General features: G+C 39.4%; 1 protein-coding gene across 1 annotated transcript in view; it reads right to left on the minus strand.

The window, feature by feature from the left end:
* PIK3C2G (phosphatidylinositol-4-phosphate 3-kinase catalytic subunit type 2 gamma) overlaps nt 1-22,593 on the minus strand; it is a 205,220-nt gene that overhangs the window by 28,002 nt on the left and 154,625 nt on the right. Inside the window, exons 29-32 of the mRNA XM_030480440.1 lie at nt 16,505-16,697; nt 15,812-15,933; nt 9,802-9,910; nt 1,449-1,524 (exon numbers count right to left, since the gene is read on the minus strand). Of these exons, the coding sequence (XP_030336300.1) occupies nt 1,449-1,524; nt 9,802-9,910; nt 15,812-15,933; nt 16,505-16,697 (500 nt within the window). The remainder of the gene's footprint in view (nt 1-1,448; nt 1,525-9,801; nt 9,911-15,811; nt 15,934-16,504; nt 16,698-22,593) is intronic.

The raw sequence follows: 22,593 nt of genomic DNA on the forward strand, positions 1-22,593 counted from the left end.
GGAATTAGAAGGCTGTAATTTTTCAACTTTATTACAAATTCAGTTCATGCTTTTGCGTAAGATTTTTACACCCAGATTCTCTGTAATAATTAGGCACCTTAATATTAGTGAAATGTCAAAATCCTTCTGTAGACCTGCGACTTTAACTCCCTTATGCTTTGAGTCACTCTCACATGTCTGCATCTTTGGTTAAAGAATCTACAGAGAGAGGCAGCCCACAGACCCAGACTACATGTTACATTTGAACTCTGGTTTGGATTTTTTGTTACAAGATTTAGCCTTGTATATTCCTGACACCTCGGATATCTTTTCATTATCTCCTTGTTCCTTTGTAAAAGTTAAGAGCAACCATTAGCAATTTCCAATAGGCATAATGGATTTAATATGATAATGGCATGCCCTAATCAAATAAACTCTACACGGGGGAATCTTCCAAAGGCTGAGAAGCCAGAATGGGATTTATTTTGTTTTGATGGATTAAAAAAAAATGGTCCCAGCAAAAGAGATAATGAAGCCCCTGTCTGCAGAGAGATTAAATTAACTTAATGGACACGCAAACTAAATATGCAGAGATACTTGCACTCCTTTCTGAAGTGTGGGTAACTGGTGATCTTGGAAACTATCCTATCACTTGGAGCACATAACAACCAGCTGAGTTGTTGTGGTGCACAGTGCAGCTGCAGGCTCCTTTACGAGATTTATTTTGCTTAAAAACTGACTACAGATTATTTTCAGTTCAGAACTGCTGCAGTGGAATACAATAAACATTCATAGTTTACATTTTATGGCTTACACTTTGGTTCCTAATGCTATAATGCCAGAGATTAGATTAAATTAGGTGCTGGACAGAAGAGGGAAATGGGTTAAGTATTTAGATAGGGTAAGGGAACAGTGCAGAATCTCATTTAGTAAGAAGGAATTACCACTATCATTAATAACGGACGCCTTGGCATTAACATAATGTTCTGTTATTTACCTGGTCCACTTATTGTGAAAATTACTTTAGAAGTCATCCCTTATTTTCTTCACTTGTCCAAGCACCCACTGTGCTTTATCATGACTCAGATACTTTCTTCCAGATTCTTCTCTGAAGATTTTGTTTTGTAAAACAAGAAACCTGCTGCAGTTTGTGTAAATAAATGTTTACTTTGCCTCTAGGTATGTTTATTCAAAAAGAAATGAAGCAAGGCTGACAAGAATATTGCAAAGTGAAGGAAAGCTAGAGGTCACATTAGGAACACATTTTCAGAGAATCTGAGAAATCAGAATTTATTTTTGGTATCTTCATATTTAAAAAAAAGTCTTCTAGACACTTTAGACTCACTTTGCACTACTATGTTTAGTATTATTATTCTAATAATTTAAAAATTTATATTTATATTCTAATAATTTAGTATTTTTCCAAAAAGTCCTTCTTAAAAACCAGATAAGATTGGTAACCCACATACCTAAGGTGACAGATGATGAATCTTCTGCCAATGTGTTTTTGGACCAATTCAGGAAGAAGCCAAGTACAAGCTCATTCTGAAAGAAAATAAGAATACTTTAGGGAATATCCTATGCTGTGCTCTGTTCCTTAAATTATTCCCCTCCGAGCAGATTTCTGGTAGGTTTCTAATGCATATATTAGTTATATATATATGCATATATAAAGGGCAATAAAGGGCAGCCTTTCCTCTCTGATCATGGGCAAGGATACCAGGGAACAATTTCTACTCAGGCACAGGGAAGACATTAGTGCCCCTTACCAGTGGCTCAGGGATGCTGCATTGGTGCCTACCTGGCCCCTTTCTGTCAGCACACTTCCAAACAGCAGTGTGCCACATGGGCCATAGATTTGCATTCCTGCTTAATCTCCAGTGTCTCGAGATATGTATTAGCAGCTGCAACTACTTTTACAAAGCAGCCCATCTGTGAAACCAATGCAGGAGAATATCTTTACTGTGTAATGTGTAGTCAGCATGCAATTTGCCCTTGGAACAGAACCAACCCCAAGCATCTGACCTGACGTGTGCCTCCCTGAGGCTTAGATATTGTGAGTGTCTCCTTCATATGGAGGCTTAATGGACACTCGCACTGAAAAGCTCCATACAGAGTTAACTCCTACCAGAAGCCACAGGGAGTGAAAGGGATGATCATATTTCCCCATCCTCTTTAAAAGAGTAATCCACCTCATGTACTGCACTATAACTTTTCTTTTTATGTACTGACCTGCGCTGCTCTAGTGAACATATATAACAGGTAGTTATGTTCAGCTGTAGAGAATTAAAACAATAAACCAAATCCCCAGATTTGAGTACTGTGTAAGGCAATAAAATTGTGAATTCTGAAATGGACTCTTATGATTCTGAATCAAAGATGGACAGTAATTGCATTTTATTAGCTTTTTTCATAAAGCCCTATTTCAGAATGGCCATTCTTTAAGACTGTTAGAATTGCTACATTCATACTGATATTACTTGGACTGACACTGTAATGAATGGGTAGAACAAGAGACTTTTCAGATTCTAGCATTAAGATGTCACCATTGTTTTCTTCCAGGCCATGGAAAATAATGTGTCTCTTATCGGCAAGCTGTACTTCATGTAGCATTTGTGTTGGTTCGGTTTGACAAGATGTGTTGTGATTTGTGCAAGGAAAAAAGAAAAGGAAGAATTTAGTGACAAATGCAGCTAGTGAGGAGTTAACATGCAGTTACAACAGACTGAGGAACAAGATGTGTATGTTCAGCATAGAGATAAGGTTTAGCTATCTGGATTTATTCTAGCAGTTACCTTTTATTTTTCAGTCTACTGTTTGGAGTTTTTTGTCCCACCCCAATATTTTCTTTAAAAGAAAAAAGGGGGGGGGGGGGGCACGGGAAAGGATAAACCAACAGAATTGTTTTCCTTGAACTGAACAACAAATCCTTAAGCTATTAGCAGTGGTCTGCCAATATACCTGTCTGTTCTGAGCATGACTAATTATTCTCTCATCTCATGCAGATAGCTTACAGGAGAAAGCACATACACCTGCTTCAGCTTCCAGTAGCTTTAAACAGTTGAGTTATTCCCTGTGGGACCTCCATGTGCTCTTTCAGCACAAGTCCCAAGTGTAGGAATTCTCAAGGGTTGAAAGAGTGTATTTTTGGCAGCTCAGTCTTTGACAGCATAGAAATAAGCAGAGAAACTTAAGTAGCCCTTCGAGTTCAAAGACCTTGAGAGAAGTGGGCAGGAGGTGGAAGGAAAGATACACTAACTGACTTGAAAGAGAAATAAAATATTCCACACTGAGCAGCCTGCTTCCTCTCCACTTACTCTTTCAGCAATAAATGGAAATATATGAGCACAGACGTTTATAAACAGGAGGTGCAAAGATTGTTTCAGGTGATAGTTCCGATTTCTAAAGAAGACAACACTGGAAAAAAATAACACTTGTTTAAGTACAGAAGTGGAATTAATGCAGATCTTACATCAGGCATGAACACGACACTGCTGCTGCCACAACACTGATTTCAAAGCTTTCCCTGACTGTGTGCCCATTGTACTCAACAGGTATTGAAGCATGTGGGGAAGCAGCAAGGCTACTGCTAGCAAATGGAACACAAAACCATAACTGAACAGGTCATGTTACAGGGGCAGACGTAGCATCTATCCAGGGCAAAGTGCTTCAAAAGCAATGGGGAAGATCTCCTGCGCGTTTGTGGCAATAAGCATTTTGCACACTTTTATTCAAAAGAGAGTAAATTCTTCCTGAACTCTGTTAATCTGCCAGCTGCAGGAGTCTACCATTTAGGTTTCCACCAGCAAAGTGTGCAAGCACCTTCTTAAGTTCACCCTTTGTCAGCAGACCGCCAAAGCACATGCTGAACTTTCAGGTGATTCCTAAATCAATGGGACTTCAATCAATTGGACCCATGTCAATGGGACTGAAGCATGTGCTTAGAGTTACGCATGCATCTAATTACACTGCTAAATAGAAACAGGCACATCAGGACTTTGGACATACGTATGAGCAAAACCGCGCTGTATCCAGGTAGATAAAGAGTCCACTTCTGAACTAGCAATTGTTACAAAGATGTGACCATAGGTGGAATCTTAGAGACCCTGTGACAGTCTTGGCAGACAGGCAGGCACTGAGGATGACCACAAGCACTCGCCTACACTTTGAACCCCTGGAATTCTTACCTTTAAATCCGTAAATGGAAATTCCCTAATATACTGCCCGTTTAGGGATTTTTAGGAAAGTCTTCTTTCCATTCTTACCTAATAAGACAACAATCTTTAATACGCAATGTTGATATTTTTCCAGGCCACTCCATAACATTAGCCTGCAGGGGAGCAGCCAGGTATGTATGGGTGCATCAGTATTGGTCTGGCTAAAACTCGTGCATGGCCTGTTTTCAGCCATTAAACTCAAAAGGGACAAATTCCACCCTCACTTACACTAGCATACAAATGAAATAAGCAATTTCAGTGGCATCGATGGAGCGGGCACAGCCCTGCACCAATGTAGCTTGGTAGAATTTGTCTACTGGTCTTCATCAGAGACTAACTAGAAAAGCACTCTGCTGTTTGTGAAACACAGGCAGATTTCAAGCCAGATCTAATTTCATCATGAAAAGAAAAAGCAGCCTCTCCTGTGCTTTCAGCTTTCTTTTCAGCTGTGTTAGAGTAGATTTGGGGTCAAAGAACACCCATGCACCTGTTATACTTTAACAGGATGGAGAATCAGCAGGAAAGAAAGCAACCAGAAAAAGCTGACCTTGCTGCAGCTATTATAACTTCAGGAAAGGACAGTGGAAAAGACAGGACTTTGAACCCTCCCCATTTTGGCTCTGCTGGATGCCTTACTGCAGGAGTACAGGAGTGGTGGGAGTTTAAGGGACCCACATACCTTGGATGCACTTTGTACCACTGTGTTATGTGCCTCCATACAGGCACTGCAGGAGTTATTTTCTCATCTCTGCAAATCCCAAGTAATGCCAGTGAACAAAATACAAATGAAATATGGGAAGCTCTTATGAAACTTGATTACTTTTAGAGTGTAAAACATTAGTCACTCTAGAACAATGCTGTGGTCCTGGTTTTCACTGTATGCTTGAAAATGAGTGAACATAATTTACAATCATTTCCATTTATATCCTCCTTAAAGCCCTTTTACACAGCCTATAAGTCACCATAAAGCAGTTTATAGAACCTATGTGTAGCTGATACACTGCCATTGCTTACCTGCTTGCACTTTGGCCCCAAAGTGCTTAGTTAATTTGGATACTGAGACAATTTTTATAGAGTCAAAACCCAATATACCCAATTTCTTTATTACTGATTAGCCTACTGTGCACTATTGTGTTTGCCAAATACCCCCACCATGATAAACAAACCTCCTCAAACATCCAAGCGTACTGAACTTGCACACAAAACCAATCTATTTGGAAGATGTGGGACTAATATCATGTATTTATTTAAGGCTATGAAGTTTTGCAAGATCAGTATGTACATTTAGTCTCTGAGCTATCAATAACAGTATCCACAAATTAAATGCCACCTCTTTTAAATGATGAGAGATGAGAATTTTCTATAAAATGATATTAGCTGTCTGATAGTACTGAATGCACATGGTTGCTATATAAAACATAGCTTTAGATTCAGTTTTATATTTTTCTCTTGTAATGCCCAAACCAGGTGCAAGCTGTCTTTTCAAGATAAACATGAAGATATTTAGCTTTGTGAATGCTGCTGTTTGACACCAGGGCCAAGCGCAGACTAAATTAGTGGAGCCTTACCTTGCTTTTGTGTCCTCAGGGAGCATGCAACCCTCTTACAGTACAGCAGTAAAGTGACAAACCACTAGGGCAGTCCTAATTTATATGACATGTTATGAGATTTGGGCTGCAATCTCCATTCAGCCCATCACTCAGCTAGAGTTAAGAGTGAAATAGAGAAAAATGTAAAAGTGGCCAGCAGCAGCTTTTGTCACAAATGTGATTTACACTTTGATAATGTGTTTTTTTGTCCTCCTACATGTTACCAACCTTTAATTTATTTTTAGTTGATGCTTCACCTCTTATTGGTGGCACCACTTGGTTGTTTTGCCATTTAATGAAACAAAACTCCAGGTGTCTAAGCACTGTTGAGCATACCACCTTGCTGATCTAGAAGACCCAGGCACTTCAGTTCATGTAGCTGATGAACCAGTCAGCAATGGTGCACCTGGCACAAAGCTAAATATTCTTACCGTGTGATCACATATGTTGCCACTGTTTTGGGAGGAGCAGAATGAAACTAAAGGTGGTGAAACCTGCTTTTGATCCTGTCCTAAATGACTCAATATGACAATGAAGGTGCATCAACTTTTGCATTTTAGTGACTGATGTGATGAACATAGCTTGTTGTTAGGGTATATAGTCTGGTGGTGTAGTTATTTATAACTGAGTGTTAACCTGAATTTAGAAAAAGCACTCCTGTTCCAGGCGACAATTCAATGACTGTCTAAGAGGAAGTCAATGAATGAGGCATATGCATGATGTAAACCTGCTTTGCATAGGATGGACATGAGCATGATTAAGCATTTAAAATGGCCCAACAGGAAGTCAGCTGATGTTTCTGCATTTACTAGATCTGATTTACTAAAAGTCAGAGATAGGAAAAGGTGGCTTGAAGTTTCTGTTCTTTAAAGAAGGGTTTAAAGAAGCCTTTAATTACATTTGAGTTACAGTGCAAATGAGAAAGCAGCTATTTTCCACCTCTCCTCCTTCATTCAAACCCTTTAGCAGAAAAGGTCAATGACATGCTGACCTATGCTTAATTATAACACAATTTTCATAATCAGAGCTTAGTCTGGACTAAAAAGCATGCACTTATGGCATGACTGAGGAAGGAATTTGGATATAATCCAATTTTCTCTTTATTTCTAGGATTTTCAATTACTTAATTGGTAGAACCAAGTGTATAGTCAGCCCTGTGTGGACTGGACTAACCTTTTCAGAGCTGAAAGCTGTGTGTAGTCAACCAGGGTAATGTGTTTACAGTGATAGCAAGCATATTTTATAATGAAATAAAAGCTTTTCTTTCCATCTTAGACAAGACTCCAGCATACTGTACAGTTACAATACAGCCAGAAGACCAAACAGGCATAATTCAGCAGAAAGGAATGACTGTGTCAAGAGAGTAAAGGGAACACTGTTCTACAGGCATCTGCTCTTACAACATTTCTTCACAAATTTCTGAATTAATTATTTATTCCTACATAGTTTTACTATTTCATAGGAATGACAGTTTGATAATGCATGAGAACAGACAAGTCACTAAATGGTTTCAGTCAGGCTCCCTAACAATTTGAGAAGAAGGACAAATTTGACTGCAAAGTTGTCCAAGGCACAAAGAGAGACAAAATAATTGTATTTATTTTTATCAAGAAAGTCTCCTCGCTTGGCCTTCTGCTCAGAGTAAAACCAAGAGGACACCATGACACTTCCAACAGAGTCATACCAAAGGGAAAAGTAAAAAAGGAAGCCTTCAGTTTGGAATACAAAGAAAATTACCCACTGACTGGTCTCCTTGTTCTAAGTGGGTCAGAACACATCAGTATTTTCTAAATATCTCACCTCTCCCAGTAGGAAAAGCATGTCAAAGTAAAAATAATGATTAAATGTTTGTTGAGTATAAATAACTTTAAAGGTTATCATCTAGAATTGCAGGTTAGCTGCTCAGTGGTAAGCAAGATGATTTCCTGCATGCAATAGCACGTTACAGATAGAAACAATCTACTCATTACTCCACTCATTATCGTGCCCTCCAAGTCCAGCACACCAGCAGCTGTGCAACTGCATAAAATTGTTTTCATCTCCTCCTGGTTCAGCACTATAGGCTGGACTGGAACGGTTTTCAGCAACTGTTTAGTCCATCATGTCTGAGTAGCCCCACTGGGCTGGTTGAGAGCCACACCAGCGTACGTGCCCAGTAAATCTGTCCACAGTTCCCTCTGAATACCCTGTTTGTGGTTGTGTGGTTATGCCCCAGTGTCCCAGCATCAACAGGCTGGGAGAACTTACCCAGCTACGTGGGTGCATCCTGCAGGACCATAAAGGGAGGAGGAAAGCATTAGGAAGCCCATTGCAAAGCAGCATGCTCTGGCTGATTACTAGCCCATTCACAGACCATGGAGCAAGAGAGCTTCTGCGCGTGACCGGGAAATGTTTTTATTACTATCCCAGGGATTTAAGCAGTCTAATTTTTCAGCTGTGGATTAGGTTTCTACACAGCAGTGCTTGGCCCAAATTGAAAATCCATGTACCTTACAGCAGCCCAGATACATGGCAGAAGATACAGAGTTCTTCATTCCTAGGTCACTGGCTCATATCAGTTTTTCCTCAGCTGTGACCAAAAGGCGCTAACATAAAATAAATCCACAACCCTAATGTGAGTGACAAAAATTGCACAACAATTTACCCCAACTTGTGCAGTTTATTTGGCAAGATCAGTCAAGGGAGCCAACCACCCAAGCCAGCTGTCCATACTAAATTAGTTGTAACTCTGTGAGACAGATATTATCTATCCTCTTTGGAAATCTTAATTTCAACTCAGGGCAGAGAGTTTATATTCACATTGATAAAAACCCTCCTGTTTGTTTCACATATGGACAATTTGCTCTTTAATCTCTATTACACAGTCACAGCTGGGAAATTTATATAGTTAGGCAGTAAACATTTCTCTCCTCCTGCAAGACGTTTGAAATTTTGGAGAACGACTATGCTGTCATACCCTCTTTTGGCATCCTGGACTGTTTACACAACTAAACCAAACCAGCCCTAGTTTGCGCTATGGCTCTGAGGCCACGGGACATGACATGGCTCACCTGGCAGAGGCCCAAGCTCTGCCAGAGAACGTGACAACAGTGACACAGCAGGGTCAATGCACAAGCTTGTGCCTTGGTTCCCTTGAATTTACCCGCCTCTGTGTAAGCCTTTGTGTATCTAATGAAAACTCCAGTTTTTTTCCTGCCTGTCTGACAGCTTTCCTGACAATGGCTGGTTGCTAGAAGATGCTCTTTTCTCTCAGATCCTCGTGTCATTCAATTGACCATTTAGTTTCCAAAGTGATGCAGCATAATGATTTAACATCCTCCTGGGTTGTATGGATCCTGTTAGTTGGTCTCGGCCTTGGCTTTTATGATGCTGAGGTGCATAAGGCTTTGTTCTGGGCCAGAAAATGAAGAGTCAGTGTTTTATATCATTTCAACTTTCCATTTTGAAATAGAAGGAATACATAAAATCTCAGAAAACAAAAATAAAAAAATGAGAAAACACCAATTTTAAGAGAACATGATGTATCATTCTGATAATACTGAAACATTCTGATTTTGGTCTTATGTTTGCAACACAATTTCTCCTACATGTTAACTAAATTTTGAGATGAAGGGTATTTCTGGGCTGAAAGAATGGAACTTTTAATTTTAAAACTGTCAAAATCAGACTTTTCAATATTTCAGAGCTTATTCTTTTTTTAGACATTACATTCACGAGAACATGCTCCTTTACTGTCAAAAATTCAGTGAATCACTACTTTTGCATGGCTGCAAAGGATTTTTGAAAAATGCCCTGCCAGGTCTAATAAACAATTTTTCAGTCATTGTTGTCTTTATCTTAAGTTCTGATGAATGCTACAATGGTTCCATCTCAAAACAGCTGCATTAGAACATGTGTCATTTATGTGATTTTTCATTTTTTTTTCTCCAAATGAGGCCACGAGAAGCTTCCTGAATCTTTTGGTACAATGCTACTAAAAGTCATATGCAAATAAAACAAACACAAGTAGTACTCACATTAGCCAGTTTCCTGGATCCACTTAATAGCTGCTTCAGATAGAGATTCAAATCCTGCATTCTTCTATGTTCAAGATCTGTAAAAGGTAAATCCCACGAGTAGGGAAACCTGCAAAAAAAGAATATTCCTAACTCTTGTACTGTATTTGCTGTAGATATACCCAGCTCTACTTAATAAAGTAAGTTAACAATTTCTAAGAGATTTTGCAGGTAAAACAGGGCACATGTACAATGTCCAGAGGACTGTTTACACCCTGACTCTGGTTCTTCCAATAATTTGTTGATATTCTGTTTCATACTGTACCACTTTTTCTGTCTAAATCATTAATTAAAAAAAAAATAAAAATATTCAAAACCCCAAAGAGGCACTTATTTGCATTTTATGGTATTTAATACCTCTAGATGATTGGCCCTTTATGATCCCAGGAAACCACTCCCCTCCCCATTTTTTGCACTGTGCACAGCACAAGAGATCTCTAATCTCGGCCCAGGACCCGTGCTACACAAACCGTTACCACAGAATATTGAATACCAAAGCCTTACAGCAATAATGTGACATTTTATGAATATATCAGTGCTTGCTTTTTTACCTCAGCTATTTAGAGTATAGATAAGTTTTTCAGAGCACGTCCCTGATCCCATATATAATTTCAGAAGCTAGTATAATAAAAATAATATATGAAAACAAACAATTGTCACAAAATCAAAATCAATCCTAACAAAAGCAATAACAATAACAACAATAATAGTAATGTTCTTGCTGAATTTTATTAAGATTAATTTCATTTCAGTTTAGTGAATTAACCACATATACATAGAATGGCCTTATGTCAATTTTCAAAGGCTTTGGTGATTTACAATGTCAAAACCTCACTTTTTTTTTTACTTGAATCATATTTTTGCATTTTACTTGCTGCTTGCTTCCATACAGAGTCATAGAAATCATAGAAATCATAGAATGGTTTAGGTTGGAAAGGACCTTAAGATCATCTAGTTCCAACCCCCCTGCCATGGGCAGGGACAGCACACACTACATCATGTCACCCAAGGCCCTGTCCAACCTGGTCTTCAACACCGCCAGGGATGGAGCATTCACCACTTCTTTGGGCAACCTGTGCCAGTACCTCACGACCCTCACTGCAAAGAACTTCTTCCTTATATCTAACCTGAACTTCCCCTGTTGAATTTTCAACCCATTCCCCCTTGTCCTTTTGCTACAGTCCCTAATGAAGAGTCCCTCCCCAGCATCCTTGTAGGCCCCCTTCAGATACTGGAAGGCTGCTGTTGGTGCCGGTTGCCAGGGCCGGGGGGTGACATGGGGCTGATGGTCACAAACTAGAAAGTGGGGAAGCCAAGCAGCTGGGATCACTTGCTAGGGAAGGAGGGGAGGGAGCGAGCAGCTGCGTGGTTCTGAGTTACTGGCTGGGCTTAAACCACGACAGGTCTCCACGCAGCCTTCTCTTCTCCAGGCTGAACAGCCCCAGTTTTCTCAGCCTGTCTTCATACGGGAGGTGCTCCAGCCCCCTTTCATCAACCTCGTGGCCCTCCTCTACACTTGCTCCAACAGCTCCATGTCCTTCTTATGTTGGGGACACCAGAACTGTACACAAGAGTCCATGTGGTGTCTCATGAGAGCAGAGTAGAGGGGCAGGATCACCTCCTTTGACCTGTTGGTCACACTTCTTTTGATGCAGCCCAGGATAAGGTTGGCTTTCTGAGTTGCAAGCGCACATTGAAGCTGGCTCATGTTCAGTTTCTCATCAACCAACACCCCCAAGTCCTTCTCTGCAGGGCTGCTCTGAATCACTTCTCTGCCCAACCTGTAGCTGTGCCTGGGATTGCCCCAACCCAGGTGTGGGACCTTGCACTTGGCTTTGTTGAACTTCCTGAGGTTGGCATTGGCCCACCTCACAAGCATGTTCACGTCCCTCTGGATGGCATCCCTTCCCTCCAGCGTATCAACCGAACCACACAGCTTGGTGTCATCGGCAAACTTGCTGAGGGAGCACTCAATCCCACTGTCCATGTTGCTGACAAAAGATATTGAACAGGATCGGTCCCAACACCAACTCCTGAGGGACACCACTTGTTAGCTGTCTCCAGTTGGACATTAAGCCCTTGACCACAACTCTTTGCGTGCGGCCATACAGCCAATTCTTTATCCACTGAGTGGTCCATCCATCAAATTGATGTCTCTCCAGTATAGAGACAAGGATGTCATGTGGGACAGTGTCGAATGCTTTGCATGAGTCCACGTAGACAATGTCAACTGCTTTGCTCCTATCCATCAGTTCTCTAGGCCCATCATAGAAAGCCACCAAATTGGTCAGGCATAATTTGCCTTTGGTGAAGACACGTCGGCTGTTACCAACCACCTCGTCGTTTTTTGTGTGCCTTAGCACGCTTTCCAGGAGAATCTGCTCTGTGGTCCTGCCAGGCACAGAGGTGAGACTGACTGGTCTGTAGTTTCCTGGGTCTTCCATTTTCCCCTTCTTGAAAATGGGGGTTATATTTTCCTGTTTCCCACTTGTATTTAGAGACAACGTGCATTAGATCAGTCGAAAGGTTAGATTTTTAACAATACACATAATCAATGTATATTAACATTGCCCTGAAAGGGAGTATTTCTCTCAGGTTGAACGACCATTAGAAAAATTATCTGTGCTAAATGGCATGTAATGGGTTTTGTGATACAGATTGCTTATATTGGGATTCATAACTAATATTATGCTTTATGTCCTCTAATCTTGTGTGAAATAGAAAGATGGAAGTCTTAATCTAGTTGTATTTCATGCTACACCACTACTGTAAATAGTTAACCATGTCTTGTTTACAACCTTGTTTATCCACCTGATCTCAAGAGATGTCTGGAGGCGCCAGACAAATGACTAAAGAGCCATGTAACATGCAATATACTGAAAAGAGACACTTGGCAAGTTTTTTGAAAGGTAGCTGTGTAATCCTGTGCAGAAGAACTGGTACAACGTATTTTACAATTAAAAAAGCAAGGTGGCAGGATGACAGCAGCATATTTTATGTATGTATGACCTCTTGATTATTTATGCCTATAGCAGTGAAAGATCAGGGCACAGTTAGGCACTGTACAATGAATAGTAAGAGACAATTCTTGCTCAACAAAATTACAGTGGCAGGACACGTAATGAGGCGGGGGAAGTGATATGACCCACGACCATGACACATGTGAGCTGCACAGATAAAAATAGAGCTCAGGTCATTTGGCACACATAGATAGCCTGTGAATGCTCTGGGTTCCTCAGGGCACAAAAAGGACTTCTTTCAAGAGATGGAAGGGAGGATCTGTTTGGAAGCAGCTTAAAATTAATTAGGCTGTAAAATACAAAGAGAGGACTCTGTTTGTAAAGAGTAGGCCCTCAGAAGATGCAACCTAAGCACAGTGGCCAAACCGAGGACAGAGAAACTGCGGATTGACAGCCCCAATAACTCTGCTGCAGTGAAGGACAATATGAACCTTCTTTAAAAGGCCTTCATGCTTTTGCTGAATTGTGGCTATGGCTGAAACTGACTCTGCACTTGTAAACAGACTTGTGTTAGAAAAGGTTAACTTCCCAAACTGACTTTGAGCTTTGGATCTACCTTAAATAGATCAGAAAAGTATATACTTGCATGACCCACAGTGATCCTGCACAGCAGATTCCACTTGCTACTTATTAGCTTAAAGAACATCCTGTGTTCTTCAAGCTAATAAGTAAATTATGTCACTTAAATGCTTTGTTGGGTGAAAAGATTTTTGACCTTTAAAAAACAACAATTGAACACAATTAATACTCTGTCTGAAACCAAATAAGAAGGAAGGTGCTAAAGTGCAAGGGCTTGCTTGGGGCAGCTGTGCTTTGACTTACAAATATGGGCTGAACGTTTACATGTCAATAGCAAAACTTCAGACACTGAGAACTCTGAGCTTTTGACCTTAGTTTCTTGAGATATAGCTAGCATTTAGTACTTGTATGAGGCAGACATATTGCGTTATAATGAGATGTCTCCTCCTAATGAGACATGAAAATATACAATTTCATGAATCAATACAAAGCAGTAACCAAATCATTTCTCTTAGTAGTTTTAATTATTCTAGTAATATTAGACATTTTACTTTTAAATCATACATCTTCAAACTGATCTTGTGGTTACATTACGAAACAAGGCTTTTTCCTTCCTTTGAAGCATCTGGCATTGGCCAGAGCTAGAGCTTTGTAATACAGACAAATAGCCTCATGTGGTATGGCAGTTTCAGTAATAACTTCCTATAAAGTAATAATAAGTTTTTTATTATTAGAATAAAAACTGGAATACATGAAAAGCCTCAAACTGTCAAAGTTCTGTTAGAAAACAAATAAAAACTTTAAAATTAAAGAACATACATATAAAGAAACATCATAAAATAAATTAACACAGTCTTGGGGAAAGATCACACAGTGACAGGTTACTGCTGGGACTGAATTATGACATTAAAGCTCTGGAGCTCTTAGACACAGCTTTAGTATACTCAGATTAACCCTCTATGAGTTCTGGAACTCTCTTTCACAGTTAAAATGTTGTGAGGGATTTTATTAAAGGTAGATTTATCTGAAAAATGGCTAGTACTAATTTTGAAATTCACTACAGGGTTTCTGAGGTCTACGTGTTTCTAAAAAGAAATATATTTTCCTTCAAAGGGCTCTGCTCACCACAGGATAAAAATCATAAATAGTTACTTGTTACGCATTTTATTTTACAACCTAATAGTTAGCGTGCAAGTATCTCCAAATCAAACCCATTATTCTAGCACTTCCAGTGTTTAGTGAAATTACAATTCTCTCCAACTGCTTCAAACCATTTCATGTGAGCTAGTCCTAAGGAGTCAAACTGAAGACAATTAAAATCCCCCTCAGGTAGGAAAAGGATCTCTAAAATTAACTAACTTGAAACTATTTATCTGAATGCCTCTCACAAGCTTGGGGGAATATCAAATTTGGATCTGAATTTCATGGACTTTACTTTTTAAGTTAAAACCATGCTGTTTGTGGCTATTTACTTCAGGTCAAATCTCAGACCTTCCCATTTTTCAAGCATATCACTTGAATCTCATATTGGTTCAAATAAACTACTTGTCCTCTTGGCCAGCTTTATGTTTTATTGCGGACTGAGCTTGAAGAGGGCCTTGTATCAGGCAAAGCAGCATGACTGTTTAAGAGATGTTCTCAATGGTCTATGCAGCATAACGTATATGATATTTGTAGAACATGTAACTCCACTTATATTACCAAAGCCATGGGCAGTCATTACATAAGGCAAAGCTGTTTTACATAAGACAGAAATAAAATGTGGGACTTGCTGTCTCAAGAAACTCTGAAGAAATAAGTTTCAGAATACGAAGAGCAGGAATAGACATGCACATGGCTAAAATGCAACATTCAAAATTATTACAACTACTGATAGCATATTTTTCAAGAGATATTAAACTAAATTATGAGAGGCACAAAGTATTGTGGTTTGGGGCCAGGACAGTACATAAGATTATTGCATATTTCTCAGCTGGGGAGTATGTGCACCTTTTTATCATGCCTGCCAGTGTCAGAGACTGGTTTGTTTCTGTTCCTACTCACTGTGAACATTCCTACATTGCTTTAATATATGGTTTTTGCTATGAGTTTTGATTGGCATCGTGCAGAAAATAAAAAATATTAGAGGCCCTATTGGCCTTTAATGAAGTCAATACCACTTACCTTTTTATTTCAGGAATAGCTGTGTCAGGTGCAAGCTGTTCCCCCCTTCTCCTCCCATTAAAAAAAGAACAATAAAATATATAAAAGTTAGACTGTCACAATGGCCTATGATTCAGTTTCTTCTGGGACTGAATAGAAGGCTTGATAGAATATGTCACATTGCCTTTGTGTTTCTAAAAATATGTCTGCTGTACGTTTCTCACATTTTTATCTGTGCACAGAGAGAAGCACTAAATAGCAGAATAACATTCGCTAATATGCTGCCTTACTCTGGGAGGGCATACGATGGAAATTGCTTCTGGAGGTGGCTGTGAAGTTTGGAGAACTGGTCAAATGACTTTTCCACAAAAGTGACCACATTGCAGGTCTGTACCACCTGGACTAGATATAGCTGTATTGGGGAAAAGGGAGAGACCGAAGAGAAATGATCAGAGAGGCACATTAAAAAAAATGTAAAAGTGAAAATACAAGGTGATTTTAACAAAGAAAAACCTTTCTTTAATATAGTGCCAAGTTCCAGAGAATTCAGTTTGTAATTTATAGTCTTTGCTGCATAGAAAGAGAAACTTGCCTGGATAGCATACAACTCAAACATTGAAAGATCACTGCAGTGTGTGAAAACTAATAGTGCACCATTAAAGCATCACATAACAGCCTCCTATTTCTATTAGGCTTCCTAATTTTGTGCCAGGCTTTCCTTCTGGATGCTTTAATTAGCTCTTGATTTATTTTTCACTATAGGGCATGAACTGTTCGCCTTAATGGCTCCCTGCTAATAGCTGACTGCCTGGTGGTTCTTTTTCTCCTGTACATCATTGCTTATGGCACTGCTGTTCACCCTGTGATCCTTTTAATGTGGCACAAGCACATCTTCTATAAAGGAGGAAGAGGAGTATATAAGCTCACAGAAGAGTCGTTAAAGACCAAGGCAAATGAGGGCAAGCAAAGAACATAATACATACAGGGTCAGACTTTTTGTTGAACCCCAAAATGGTGGCTCTTGCGATTGACTTCTCTGCATTCAACATCATCCACTCTTGGGGTACAGTCTCTGGAGCTGGAGGCTTTGCAGAGCCTGTCACTGACATCTGTACAAGCGTGTGGATTAAGTTATTGAGTTTAACAGGAAAGCACTGCAAACTTTCCTTTATTTTCCTGAAGAACAAACAAACAGAAGAGGTATTATTTATGAATATTTTGTTTCCATTTCTTGATCCTTGGTTTCCTGGATGCAAGAACCAAAAACCCCCAAATTCTGAAACCTACCTCACACAATCTGAAACCTACCTCACACGAACATGTACCCATGTACACACCAGTCATAACTATTTGCAGCAATACAGCATATCTAGCTTCTGAGCATTACTGCTTAAAGGAGTGCTCTTGCCATAGCCTGTCTCACGGCTTACATCGGGGTAGTTATTCTTCATGAGCTGGATACTATCAGCCTTCTTTTGGACAATAGAGGCAGACAGAACATTTCCATATGTGTTTTGAGGCGTTCCAGGACGGAACAACATGTGTTCACTTTGACAGGTAGGAGAGGGTTCTCTAGGACTAACCTCAAGTGGAGTTACATGTGCTTGCGCAAGGCTCTTGCATCCAATTGTGATTTAGCTGTGCATGATGTGCTGCTAAATCCTCTACTCAGTTCTTAAATGCTTTATCCCTGTGGAGCAGATTAAGGTGAAAAAAACAGAAGAGAGAAATATTTTCCCCCTATCTATCCCCCATCTCATCCCTGTGCAAGGGGTGCCAGTACACACTTCTCATTTCCTAGAGTTTAAATCCTTCATCAGAAAAGACACAATAGATAAAAAAATAACTAGATATACATGTAGATATGTACTGCAAATGTGTTTTAACATCAGTGAACTCGACTTGAGAAATAACACTGGAAGATAATCACTGGTCTTTAAAGAGTAAGATGTAGTACTCATTAGAAAACACTTGCCCTCTTGAATTCAATTACTGGTTAAGACCTGTTTAACTGTGATGCTAAATTTTTTTGTTTCCCTGCTTATTTCTACAGCTCTCTGAAGATATTCTGGATAGGTTCTGATGTTAAATAACAACAGCCCACTAGTTTCAGGCCATATAGTAGCAAACTTCTACCAAATTGCTAGAGGTTTTTGGTTTTATTTTTTTTCTCTTCCAGTTTTGCACTGTACCTAACTAGCTTGCAAGGCTGACAATACCCTTAGCCACCTTCATCATCCCCTGTTCAAAGCTGAGCAAATGACTCACCTGTCATTTTAAATTAAATTCTTATTCATGGTTTTCTGTGAGTGGGTTGGATTGCTTACTGTAATCAATTGAAATCAACTCCATTCATCACATTAGCCTAATCTTCATGATCTCAGATGTTCTGGCAAAAGTCCGTAGTTTCACAGATGCAACTGTACCTAAAAGAACATTCTACCTGCAGATAGCTCCCCAGCCTGCCTCCCTCCTCTCCCCCTACTTGAGATCTCATTCAAAATACTGTGTGAATTTATCATACACCAATTAGGCAAACCAAACTGAAGAAAGATGTATGTGTTTTTCTTAATGTAGCAGGAGGAAAGGTATCTTTGAAATGATTCCGTTAATTATCTTAATTATTAATTACATTCTCCAGAAACACAAACACACATCATTAATAAATGACACAATTTAACACTCAAATGGAAAACAAGAAAAGAAATCTCATTTCAAAATATCAGTACAAAATCAATTCAGTGCTGATTAATTAGGTTGCATCTGTGGTGAACTTTCCCTTTTTAATGCCTATGTGTTTAATTTCATGCTTAGTTTAAACACTTCCTAAGTCACTAAGACATGATTTAGGCTATAGAATCTGTAACTGGGCTGTATTATAGCAAAGCAGTTTGGGAATTTGCAAAATTACTATAAGAGGCATGTTAACTTTGTAGCTAAATACAATGCATTTTAATTTGCATAAAGCAGGCCTCAGCTTATAAACTAGTATTAATTCAGACATCATCACTATGCAGAGCAGCTGATATCAGAATACCACTATTCTTTCCATGGGTCCATTAAGCTTCTAAAATACTTTTAACACCCAGATTGCTAATATCATACTTTAAACCTAAACAGAGGCTTTTGTTGTCATTGTTGCACATTTTCCCTGTGAGTTATTTTAATGATTACATTTAAAATAAAATAAGAACAGAAGTATATGTTGTTTTCTCCCTCGCTCGATATTCTGTTTTCTCTGTATGCTGTCCTCTTTGTTAGAATAGAAAACAATAAGCAATCCTTATGTCATGTTATCAACAAAGAATTGAAAAGGCCTCCTTGCTATTCTGATGACATCTCAGAGAATGTTTTAACATCAAAGTAGAACAACTCTATTATGGTTCTCTGCACTTTCTTTCAAGGCAAACCGGCTTAAGGAAACCCTCTTTCCCCAGCCTCCAAAAAGCTGGTTGCTAACTATGTGTGGACCAGTGGGGTACATCAAACCAATGTGTCTTTTTTAATTTTGCAGTTTATTTTTGGCATGGATTAGTTCACTGACACAGTTTATCACATTGTGGTACCTGATTCCCCTTTCTGCTAGCATTTTTAAAGTTCATCCTATGGATCAGTGGTGGAACTTTCTCCTTTAACTCTCCGAGATCCCCACACACCTTCTTTTCTCTACAGCCACATTAAGTTTAGCTACAGGCAAAGGAGTTTGTAAGGTCCTTGGTATTTGTTGCTGAGATGGTCTTGCCTTTACTATCCCAGTTTCTCAGTTTTTAGAGCCTGGTAGCCCAAGCTGCTTAGAGAATTAGAGCTTAATGGTGGGAGATGGAAAAACTAAAGTGAGCTGTAAGAAGGGCATCAAAAGCACAGCTTAATCAGAAGGACAGAAAACTGCCATTAACTAAAGTAACATTAATTGTGAACCACAACATTGCTAACACACAGTTTTCAGACAGAAAAAGCTTTTTTCCACAACAGTATCTGTTTACCACATAGATTGGTTCCTGACCTATTTCTCAGAACAGTGAGTTAAATATCTGGATTATTGAAAAGTAATGACTTTCCACTTTCTACCTGCTGAACTGACTTTGAATTTCAGATTTGTCTCACAGTCTTTCTACAGGACTGCCAAATTACAGTATCAGGTAAAACATGCACTGACTGACTGGCTGCTTGTGTAAACAGACATGTATTAAAAGATTGGCTAACATTTTCAAGAATGACTAGTGATAGTTGGTGCCTTGATTTTTAGGAATTAGACATTCTTATGGGACAGGTATCCAGAGGCTGGTGCTTAGATCTTTTTGGACACACCAGCCTCTCTCCACAGCCTTTTAAGAGCACATACACTCCTTATTACTGACTAGTAAAGAAAAAATATTCACCCCAAACTTCAGAATAATTTTCTTTATTGTTCCTGATGGCATCAGACTAACTCTGATCCTGTGGGCTGAGCACATCAGGTACTCTCCTGCAGTGCATTTTCCAGTTCAGTTTCCTTACCAGCGCTCCTATGTGCCTCTCCCAGGACAGAAGACATTCCTCTCCCCTGAGCTGCTGGCATGTGTGATTTGTACAACAGTATGAATGCCTCAAACAACATAAATTCAAGGAGCAAGTCCGCCTTCTGTTCCTTTTAGGCACATATACCAATATCTTTACAAATTGCTTAAAAGCCACTGAAAGAAAGTTTAGTACTGTAGTTTTGTGCATGCCCCTTCAGAAAGCACCAGCTTTCACTGGTGTTTCAGCTGTTTCAGAGATTTCTTGCCAGAGTGTCTGCAGCCACCTGAGAAACAGATATTGGCTGATCAGTTTGAGATTAGCATCATGTTTTGAAAAGAGTTATTGTGCAACTGCTGGCATTTGTGATTTGCATTGTGGATATGCCTGACCTGGGCAATGACAGGTACCTACCAAATAGTTCTGTTAATAAATAAGTAACAGCAGCAGCTGACCCACACAGCACCCCCCTCAATCAGGCTGCTGAAGATCATAGAATCATAGAATGGTTAGGGTAGGAAAGGCCCTTAATATCATCTAGTTCCAATACCCCTGCCATGGGTAGGGACACCTCCCGATATGCAATGGTGCTTCTCTGGTAATTGTCAGATCAACTGTGCATCTCTTATTCATGGGTTTCTGTGAGTGGGTTAGATTGCATACTGCAATCAATTGAAATCAGCTCTATTCATTGCATTAGACTAACTTTAATGCCTTAAAAATAATTTTAAATATACATCCCTTTACAGGCACATTAAAAATGTCAGGCAGCGTGCCACACCATGCTGACATTTGAAGACATCTGCAGAAAACAAAGAGGAAATTTATATCCAGAGGTAAGATGGGTTTCCAGTTTCTGGTGAAACTGTGTTGTCAGGGGAAGAGGAAAGGAGGGAGGCGAAAGGATCAAACTGAGTTTCAAGGATCAAAATGAGTTCAGGGCAGATGCTGGAGAGACAACAATGTTTCATTTGGCACTAGGTGCACAGAACTGACAAGCAAACACAGAAACTCTTGTTTAACTCTCAATTGGTGCATTGTTTATCTACAATCTGAGGGTGTGACCTTCCAGAAGGCTGTAAACTGTGAGGCTTAACACTGGCTGCTTGTCAGCTCGTAACAGTGAACTGACCCTATGTGAGACGAACACAGTACACAAATGAGACCACAGATTGTTGAACATGCCCTAAATCAAGAATGAGAGTAAAGGAATTTGGTAAAACACAGAACACTCTACAATCCTGAAAGGGGTCAGTAAGTTACAGTCCAAACTCCAGTAGCATTATTCTGGTGGCTGAAAAGGTGACAGCAAAGAACAAATTAACATTGTTTTGCCAGGAATATTTGCGACATCGTTCATCATTTCATGTTATTTTTAAACAACAGTAGAGGCAATGTCAGTATTATTGCTCAAACCAAACTCAGACAATTGCTAAAGGCAACCTATTCCTACAAAAACACAGAGAAATACTGTTCTCGTATTTCCACTAGCAGAAGATTGGGGTTTACAGCAGATATATTGCATGATTGAATCTGAAAGATTACAATAACTACCTTGTGCTTAGAACAAGAAATAACTTTCTATTGGCAGTGTTTAACATTCCAACGACCACACTCCTTGTCCAGAAAAGAACATTTTGAAAACAATAAAGTGGTTTTGGAATTATGGAGAAAAAGGAGCTACAAATTGCAAAGGACTTCGGAGCTACTGGAGGTTATGCTAATAACCAGAAGTTTCAATCTCCTTGGCTTTCTAAGGACAGCTTGAAAAGTAGATACAGGAATAAGCTACAGAGTGACCATGCTACTGAGTGATCATGCGAAGTGTATAACTGGATTTTTTCTCACCCTGACATCTTGTATAACAAGGAGATAGGGAAATTTTTTTTCTAAAAGACAGGCATAAAGCTGATGTAGGTCATAAAAAGCTCACAAAAATCTCAACATTTCTGCGTGCAGGTCAGAAAATGCTTTTACAGAGGGATAAGTTTTGCATGGATCCAGCTATCGGGCCTTCTCAAAGTCTTTATCATAGAATCAAAGAATGGTTTGGGTTGGAAAAGACCTTAAAGACCATCTGGTTCCAACCCCCTGCCACAAGCAGGGACACCTTCCACTAGACCAGGTTGCTCAAAGCCTTGTCGAACCTGGCCTTGAACACTGCCAGGGATGGGGCAGCCACAGCTTCTCTGGGCAACCTGCGCCAGTGTCTCACCTCCCTCACAGTAAAGAACTTCCTAATATCTTACCTAAATCTACCCTTTTTCAGTTTAAAGCCATTCTCCCTTGTCCTATCACTACTTGCTCTTACAAGAAGTCCCTTTCCAGCTTTCTCACAGGGTCTCTTTAGGTACTGGCAGGAATTATGTTATTTACACGTTTTTTTAATACATATATATATTTATATTATATGTTTTACAATTTTATTTTGAAAAGCACAAAAAAACTTCTGGATACACTTTCCAGAAGTTAAAATGCTACTAAACATGAAGCCTGATGTCCTACCTATGTTTAAACATGTAGAAATGTTAATAGATGTAGTGAATTAACATAAATTATGTTCAAACATGAACAG

Source organism: Strigops habroptila, chromosome 3, assembly GCF_004027225.2.
Source record: "Strigops habroptila isolate Jane chromosome 3, bStrHab1.2.pri, whole genome shotgun sequence".
NCBI lineage: Eukaryota > Metazoa > Chordata > Aves > Psittaciformes > Psittacidae > Strigops > Strigops habroptila.